At 47.6% G+C, this 9008-nt stretch overlaps 1 protein-coding gene across 1 annotated transcript; it reads left to right on the forward strand.

The window, feature by feature from the left end:
* Positions 1 to 2683: 2683 nt before the first annotated feature.
* Positions 2684 to 8867, forward strand: adamts1 (ADAM metallopeptidase with thrombospondin type 1 motif, 1). Its single transcript, XM_061798534.1, has 8 exons — positions 2684 to 3652; positions 4811 to 5151; positions 5247 to 5379; positions 5466 to 5923; positions 6028 to 6214; positions 6321 to 6499; positions 6718 to 6893; positions 7262 to 8867. Exons 1-8 carry the CDS (start codon positions 3028 to 3030, stop codon positions 7998 to 8000), a joined length of 2838 nt encoding a protein of 945 aa, XP_061654518.1. The 5' UTR covers positions 2684 to 3027; the 3' UTR covers positions 8001 to 8867.
* The last annotated feature ends 141 nt before the right edge of the window (positions 8868 to 9008 follow it).

A 9008-nucleotide genomic window follows, 5' to 3' on the forward strand; every position in this document is an offset into this window, starting at 1 on the left:
AACGAAGACAGGAGTAGCAGAGTAAACATCCATCCATCCATTTTCTGGATTGCTTATCCTCACTGGGGTCACAGTTTAGCTGGAGTTTATCTTTGGGCGAGGGAAGGGTACACCCTAAACTGGTCACCATCCAATCACAGGCCGTCAGAGTGAACGCATACAGTTATACTTCATTTAGGAAATGTTATGAAGTAAAAGTATAAATAAAGTATAGATACCGTATATTGCCAAAACTTATGGCGCACCTGCCTTGACTCACATGTGCTTAAGCGACATCAGGACTCTGTGTAAGCCAGTCAAGTTCATCCACACCAAACTCTCTCATCCACATCTTTATGGATGTTGCTTTGTGCACTGGTGCACAGCCTTGGAAATGTAAAGAAATGGAAGAACTGAAGAACAAAGTTAGGAGCATCGAATTGTCCAAAATTGTAACTCCTTAGTTCCAGTGAAAGGAACTCTGAAGGATTCAGCATACCAATAGCATTTGGACAATTTATTGCTCCCAATTTTGTGGCAACTCTCTGGGGATGGTCACTTCCTGTTCCAACATGACTGCGCACCAATGTACAAAGCAAGGTCCATAAAGACATGGATGAGAGAGTTTGGTGTGGATGAACTTGACTGGCCTGCACAGACTTCTGACCTCAACCCAATAGAACACCTTTGGGATGAATTGGAGTGCAGACTGAGAGCCAGGCCTTCTCGCCCAACATCACTGTGTGACCTCACAAATATCCTCCTGGAAGAATGGTCAAATATTCCCTACACACACTCCAGAACCTTGTGGAAAGCCTTTTCAGAAGTCATATTAAAACCTATTGATTAAGAAGGGGATGTCACTTCAGATCATATGTGAGTCAAGGCAAGGTGAGCCATTACTTTTGGCAATATGTGAAAATGCAGCTTCAGTACAGTAATGAAGTATTTGTACTTTGTTACATTACAAGACTGCAACAAAAAATAGGTTTGTGTCCAACAGGCCCATTTGGGAGTGAATGGAGACAAAATCATCTTTATTCAAATATGTCCCTTGGCTCAATTTAGGAATCATGCATCTCAGCTTGACTGAAGACTCGTAATTGGCAATAGGGGTGAATGTGAGTGCGAATGGTTGTTTGTATTATGTGCCCTGCGATTGGCTGGCGACCAGAGTCCATGTTGCACCCCGTCTCTCGTCAGCTGAGGTTGGCTCCCACTCACTCACCTGCCACCCTAATGAGAAGAAACGCTTTTAGAAAAGGCGGCACGGTGGGTGACTGGTTAGAGCGTCAGCCTCACAGTTCTGAGGTGTGGGGTTCAATCCCCGGCCCCGCCTGTGTGGAGTTTGCATGTTCTCCCCGTGCCTGTGTGGGTTTTCTCCGGGCACTCCGGTTTCCTCCCACATCCCAAAAACATGCATTAATTGGAGACTCTAAATTGCCCGTAGGCATGACTGTGAGTGCGAATGGTTGTTTGTTTCGATGTGCCCTGCGATTGGCTGGCAACCAGTTCAGGGTGTACCCCGCCTCCTGCCCGATGACAGCTGGAATAGGCTCCAGCACGCCCGCGACCCTAGTGAGGAGAAGCGGCTTAGAAAATGGATCGATAACGGCTGCCTTTCTGTGTTTTCTGTGTATAATACAACGGCGCGATCTTTCGGTTAAACTGGTAATTGCAGGATGCAACGTTTGGCCTTTTTTTTAGTTCGTTTGTGACCTCTAGTGGATATTGTTGAACTGCACTCGCACTTTTCCGAGCTGTAATTTTTAAGGTGGACTGTTTAAAAAAAAAAAAGTACTTTAATTGATTCGGCGTGGCGTTTGTAGTTTTCCAAACGCTGTCCTATGATGACTGTAAAGGGAAAAAAAAAACTTTCCACTGCTCTCGGTTGCATTAGTGATATTTCTGGCCACAACTGTTTCCCCTATGCTATTGGGGATTTGTGTTTGTTTGTTTTTTTGTTTTTATAGACGAAATGGTTGTTTCTGAGGAGCCTGTTCGCATTTCATATTTGAAGCGAATAAAGTTGTAGTCAGAAAGGAGATTTCTCACTCATACAGTTATTTAGGTGAAACCCCTGGGGTACTTTATTCGCGGGCCGTGGAGAGGAGGACAAGTCCGGGCGGGCGGGGTGAGAAGTCGACAGACGGGGGCTGAATATGTATGGCTTCCGATGCAGGAGCTCCCCCCCCTACACCCCCCGCTTCGGCAGCGTTCCACCTTAAGACCTCAGCGGCCCCTCTCAGCTCCCTCTCCCCGAGAAGTGGAGCTCGGTCGCCGCCTGGCTGCGGCTCAACCTCGACTATGGTTACCGTTCGCTTTCCTGACCTGTTGCTTGTCGTCTTCTCTGGACTCACACTGCAACGTGTAATGATTAAAAAGGCGGCCATTTTAATTGAAAAGGTTCCAAATGGGGGCGTTAATAGAGCGCAATCTATACGGGGTGGGGGTGGGGGTGGGGGTTTGGGGGGGATAAACAGTGTGTTGATATTTAGGGTCAAAACAAACAAAAATCGGCGATCCACAAGAGGACCTTTCATCTACTTTTTTTTTTTTTAATTATGTATTTATTTTACATTGATTGATCATTATGACAACCTGAAACGTTTTGCTTGCGCACAGGACTTGGCCCCCTGTCAGATCAAAGTGCCCTCAGAAAAGGGGAGGGACCCCGGGCCGTAGTGTATATAAAGTCCAACATTTCTGACTGCCAGTCAAAGTGCAGCAAATCCGTCTGGAGGGTCAGCAGGAGCAAAAAAGCAACGCTGCACCTTAGAGACAAAACCGGGCGCTGACATTTAGTCAGTTTTGGAGGAGCAGGAAGGGCGAAAGACCTGTTGGATTTACGACAGAGATCCAGCTTTCCATTGAGTCAAATAGGCTTTTTTTTTGTCAGTGTGACTCTTGCTTGGGATTTGCACTGGATTTGGTCCTATTTTTATTTATTTTTTTAGAGTTGTGTGTATGAAGTTATAGGGTTTAACTTACGTCACCGCGTCAACATTTGCATCGTTTCTATCAGCTTGTTGGATTCCAGTCAGTTGTATGATGTGGCTCGTGTGTGTTTCTGTTGGGTTCATGGCTTGTCTGTGCGCCGGCTTGACCCAGAACGCTTGGGAAGAGAGCACCGTAGTGCCTGTCAGACTAGACCCGACGGCGGGTGACACCGAACCGGGGCGAACCCTCTCCCCTGAAGAAAAGCAGAAAGTGTCGCAGATGAGGCTGTACAGGCTGGACGTGTTTGGTAAAGAGATCATCTTGCAGTTGGAGCCCGATCAGACCTTCTTGTCCCCGGGGTTCGTCTTCCACATTGTGGGCAGTCCCGAATCCGAACTGAACCAGGGTCCCAAGAGCGCGGACGAGTCCGCCTGTTTCTTCTCCGGCACAGTGAATGGAGAAGAGCACTCCGCTGCTGCGCTCAACCTGTGCCAGGGGCTTACTGGTGGATTTTACTTTCACGGCCGAGAGTACTTCATCAAACCCCGAAACGCAAGTGACCGGGTGAAGGAAGAGGAGGAGGAGGAGGAGGAGGTCCACCTCATCCGCCGGAGGGCTCGAACAGCGGCCGGTGAGGGTGGCTCCATGTGTGGGGTCAATGAGGACGAGCAGAGGGTGCCGGCAAGTCCGGAAAATGAGCCCGAACGCGAAGCCGCCAACTCGGACCGCAAAGGTAAGGTTTTTACACACACACACACACACACACACACACACACACACACACACACACACACACACACACACACACACACACGTGTATATATATATATATATATATATACAGTATATGCATTTGTACATATGCGCATACACATATACTGTATACATATAGAATGCAATGTGACATATAGTGTATATACTAATGCCTTTAAATTCTAATTTAAAATGGATAATTTCATTCGGAGAAACTCAACTCCCAACTTGATTCATGTGGCGCTTTCACAGCATCCGCAGCTCGATACCAATCGATAATAGTAAGTGTGTTTTGAATGGTTAATACAGGATTATGTGCACACACACACACACACACAAACACACACAAAAACAACAACACTCATATTGTATCAAACTAAGGTGTTCGAGTGTTCTGCCAATTCAACAACGTGTGTGTGCGCGTGCGCGCAGCTATAATTGACGACTCAGTGACAATATGACAGCGCCGTGCAACCTGTGCCAGGAGGGGCGGAGTGTTTTGGCACAGGATCTACATCTCAGAGGTGAAATAGGAGGAAGGGGGGAGGGGTAGGAAAGGGTTTAAGCAGGACTAGTCTACTGAGAGGTGCGAACTCGTGTCCTGGTACAAGGATTTCCCCCCAACAAACTATCTCAGAACTTTCCAGCAGAAAAAGTTTATTTTGAAAACACAAAGAAGGAGGACGAGGAACCACGACTCTGAGTCAAGGCGTCCTGCCTCCTCCACACACACGCAACTTTCTTCAGCCATCTGCTTTTCCCTGCAATTTTGAGTCTTCAATGAAGCCAACTTGCATGTTTTGGGAACGTGGGTGGAAGTTGGAGTGCTGTCCGTGAAGAAAACCCATTCTCGGCACAGGGAGAACATACAAACTCCACACAAGAAGGCCCCAGCTCAGGTTGGAACAGCATCTTGAACGTGGCGTGGGCATGCTAACCGAGACCACCACACTGCCCTGATCAACAGCAGAATATGTTCAACAAAAATAAAATTTGGAAAGTGATAATTACCAAACTGCACTGTATTTGATCTCTTCACAAAAAAAAAGTGTAATTAGGAACAACTAAAAATGACAAGAGGAAACGCAGATAAATATTGAGAGATGGGCTCTAATATATTTTCCAATTCCCCCCCCAGCCCATCACAGGACCAGGCGTTTTGTCTCCACTCCCCGCTATCTGGAGATTATGCTGGTGGCTGACCAGTCCATGGCTGAGTTCCACGGTGCCAGGCTCAAGGCTTACCTCCTCACCATCATGGCCGTGGCATCCCGCCTGTACCGCCACCCCAGCATCCACAACTCCATCAGCCTGGCCGTGGTAAAGCTGCTGGTGGTCTACGAGGAAGAGAGAGGCCCTCAAGTGTCGTCCAACGCTGCCATGACCCTCCGCAACTTCTGCCAGTGGCAGCGGCAGCACAACCCCACTAGTGACCGCCACCCTGAGCACTATGACACAGCTATGCTCTTCACCAGGACGGTAGGTTGGAGGGGGACGAGGAGAATTGTGAGCGATTTACGGATGAGGAAAAAGTACGAAAGAGCATGTTTTAACTCATTCATCTGCTCATTTAGGATCTGTGTGGTGCCCATTCATGTGACACTCTTGGAATGGCTGATGTAGGCACCGTGTGTGACCCAGACAAAAGTTGCTCAATCATTGAAGATGATGGACTGCAAGCTGCATTCACTGTGGCACATGAACTAGGTGAGTAGAAAAAGGCTGTGTTCGGATGTGTGAAAATAATCGATTGCGTGCACTACAAACTGTTGTTTTGTTGTGCTGTTCTGTAGGTCATGTCTTCAACATGCCTCATGATGATGCCCAACTGTGCTCTGGTGTGAACGGCCCCCACTGGGGCTCGCACATGATGGCCTCCACCCTGTCCAATCTTGACCAGCAGCAGCCGTGGTCCCCCTGTTCTGCCCTCATGGTCACCACTTTTCTTGACAATGGCCATGGTCAGTGTCTGCTTGATAAGCCGGTCAAGCCTCAACCGCTCCCACAGCCCCTCCCCGGGACAGTCTACGATGCAGACCATCAGTGTCGGCTGACTTTCGGCGACGACTCCCAACATTGCCCTGACCTGAGCACCACATGCGCGGCTCTGTGGTGCACCGTGACAACATCCAATGGTTTGCTGGTGTGCCAGACCAAGAACTCCCCATGGGCTGATGGAACCCCCTGTGGGCACAATAGCTACTGTCTGGCCGGCCAGTGTCTCACAAAGAGCCAAGCTTCCAAACATCAGGTAGGACCTCGACTCCATCTGACCACTCAGCAGGAACATATTTTAGTTTTATGCCTAATCAGGTTGAAATCAGACTGTAACCTATCCCGATGTAACATTTCTAGATTCCTGTCAATGGAGGTTGGGGAGTGTGGGGTCCCTGGGGTGACTGCTCACGGACATGTGGGGGAGGGGTGCAATACTCCTTCCGTTCATGTGATAACCCTTTGCCGAAGAATGGAGGCAAGTACTGTGAGGGCAAGAGGATCCAGTATCGCTCCTGTAATACAGAGGCCTGCCCTGACACCACCGGTAAGTCAGCAGTCACTTTGGTGCAAATCATTAAAAACCTCCCTGTGCAGTTCTGCGGTAAAATGGCAAACAAACCTGACCACTGAGTCTTTTCTTTATTCTTCAGGCTTGTCATTCCGGGAGGAACAGTGTCTGGCTCACAATGACATGTCAGCCCAAGTGTCTCTTGGATCAGGCGAGGGTGTTGAATGGGTGCCCAAATATGCTGGGGTTTCACCCAAAGACCGGTGCAAGCTTGTGTGCAGGGCCAAGGGAACAGGATACTTCTTTGTCCTCAAATCTAAGGTAATAATTTTACAATATATGGCACATTATGTTTTTAATCTTTTGACAACTCTTGATCATCTTTGTGCTGACATGCAAGCTGAATGACCAGGTGTTGTCTTCCGGGCCCCTAGGTTGCCCAAGGCCTCCGATGTACTTCTTACCTCTTGACGTACAGTTCTTAAATAACTCTTTCTCGGCAGGACTTTAAGTTCAGTTTGTTTGTCTGTTGCCCCCAGGTGGCAGATGGAACACCCTGCAGCCCTGATTCTACCTCAGTTTGTGTTCAAGGCCAGTGTGTCAAGGCAGGATGCGATCGAGTTATTGGCTCCAACCAGCGCTACGATAAATGTGGTGTGTGTGGAGGGGATGGCGCCACCTGCCAGAAAGTATCGGGATCATTGGAGCGTGCCAGGTGAATATCCAAGACACTTTTTATTCTGAAGATTAATAAAGACAGGTAGATAAAAATTAGTGCCTGGTCAAATAATGGTTCACATCTCTGTTGGAACATCTTCATGTGGAGCTTGCATGTTGTACTCCCCATCCTTTTGTGGATTTTCTCATGCATGCTCGGTTCATGAAAACTCTAAATGGTCCAAAGGTGTGAATGTGAGTGTGAATGGTTGTTTGTTTGTATGTTCGCTGCGAATGGCTGGCAACCAGTTTAGGGTGTACCCTGCCTCTCACTCAAAGTCAGCTGGCATATAAATAAAGACTTGTGCTCGGAAAGCATTAGGGTCACGGTTTAGCTAAACCAACAAATTGTTGTCTTTGATCCAGGCCTGGCTACCGAGACGTGGTGACAATCCCTGCAGGTGCCACCCATCTTGATGTCAAACAGCGCGCCCCTGGCAATGGTCATCATGACAACAGTTACCTGGCAGTGCGCCAACAGGATGGTACTTACCTGTTGAATGGTGACTATAAGCTAATGACCATGGAGTCTGACATCACACTGCGAGGGGCACTGCTGCGGTACAGCGGTTCTTCTGCCAGTCTAGAGCGGCTCCGCAGCTTTTTCCCCCTCCCTGAGCCTCTCACCATTCAGGTACTGTCTGTGGGGGAAGCCCCAAGGCCCAGAGTGAAGTACAGCTACTTTGCTCCCCGACCCAACAATGCTGCTTCTGTCAACACCAACGGAGGGCGTCGGCATTCAATCAATGCTATCCGAGAGTTGGGCGTTGCTGAGTGGACTCTGATGGAGTGGGGTCCCTGCTCTCAGACCTGTGGAGGTGGGATGCAACAGAGAGAAGTGGTGTGTCTGGATCCCCAGGGCCGTCCATCCAAAGATTGCCCAGAGGAGCTACGACCTTTGGCCTCACGATCCTGTGCCTCTCAGCCTTGCCCCTCCTGGCTTCTTGGCGAATGGTCCGTATGCTCAAAGACCTGTGGCAGAGGTTTCCGAAAACGCCAGCTTCGCTGCATTGGCTATGATGGCCACACACTGACCCATGATAGCTGTGACTCCAAAGACAGACCACGACCCCTGCTGGAGCTGTGCTATCAGGGTGCCTGCTAAGGATTGCTTTGACAATCTGACCTCTATTTCGCAAATTCATTAATTCCCCATTTCAGTGACTGCATCTGTACATTCCACAAACACCCACACACAGTGTCAGAGAGCACACTGACTTGTCACACACTTGGAGGAACAAAATCTGCCACCTATCTCTGGAGTCCAGCAGTGGCACATCAACGAGCATATAGACGTTAATGAATTTGAGCATGCTGTTTACAATTCCGATGGTATGCTTGTGTGTGAGAGTATGCATAGATTTGAAACATATATATCATTTGTCCAAGCTGGGCTGGACAGATTTTAGAGATTACTGTGGCAATAGCTCATTTTCTACTTAGTAACCCCATCAGGTATGGAAATTTAGATTTATTTTGAACTATCACTCAACATTTATTTATCACAAACCTGTAGCACTTCACTTGTGTTTTTATTTTTTACCATCGGCACATTGTTACACTCCTTTTCTCTCTATGAATGCCTCGTATTTTGTCATTTAGCCATATCTTGAAAACCAAAGAATTTGTATGCGCATGGACGTGTGTGTGTGCGTGTGTGCGTGTGTGTGTGTGTTTGTGTGAGGAGACCTAAAGAGGGACTTGTCTCCTGCTACTACTTCATAAGTAAGTCTCTCCTGCCTTCTGTGAAGGCATTTTGTTTGTGCAGTTTTTCCTCTTTTTTTTTTTTACAAAATATCCAAACATTATTTATTTTTGTACAGCCTGTTAAATATAATCATGTGGCCGTTTTAATATTATTTTTATTTGTTATTGAGATCACAGAAGGAAGTAGAATATACAGAGTATTTATGCAATGTTATATGTATATATGTGGGTCTTGGTTCATGAATAAAATATTGACTCTAGAGAAGTTTGTCGTTTGTCGATTGGAAGTTACATTTAGTAGATATATTTGACACACACCGGCAGATACGTTTTCTGCTGTCACGATGCAAAGTCAGATGTGAGTTGGATGGGACCCGAGAGCAGACTGAGGCGGAGGGAGTAGATT

This window comes from Phyllopteryx taeniolatus, chromosome 1 (assembly GCF_024500385.1).
Source record: "Phyllopteryx taeniolatus isolate TA_2022b chromosome 1, UOR_Ptae_1.2, whole genome shotgun sequence".
Classification (NCBI taxonomy): Eukaryota; Metazoa; Chordata; class Actinopteri; order Syngnathiformes; family Syngnathidae; genus Phyllopteryx; species Phyllopteryx taeniolatus.

Coding starts and splice junctions, on each gene's coding strand:
- adamts1 (XM_061798534.1), top strand. CDS start 3,028: ATGATGTGGCTCGTGTGTGTTTCTGTTGGGTTCATGGCTTGTCTGTGC. Junction 3,653..4,810: donor CGCCAACTCGGACCGCAAAG/GTAAGGTTTTTA, acceptor TTCCCCCCCCAG/CCCATCACAGGACCAGGCGT. Junction 5,924..6,027: donor GCCAAGCTTCCAAACATCAG/GTAGGACCTCGA, acceptor TAACATTTCTAG/ATTCCTGTCAATGGAGGTTG.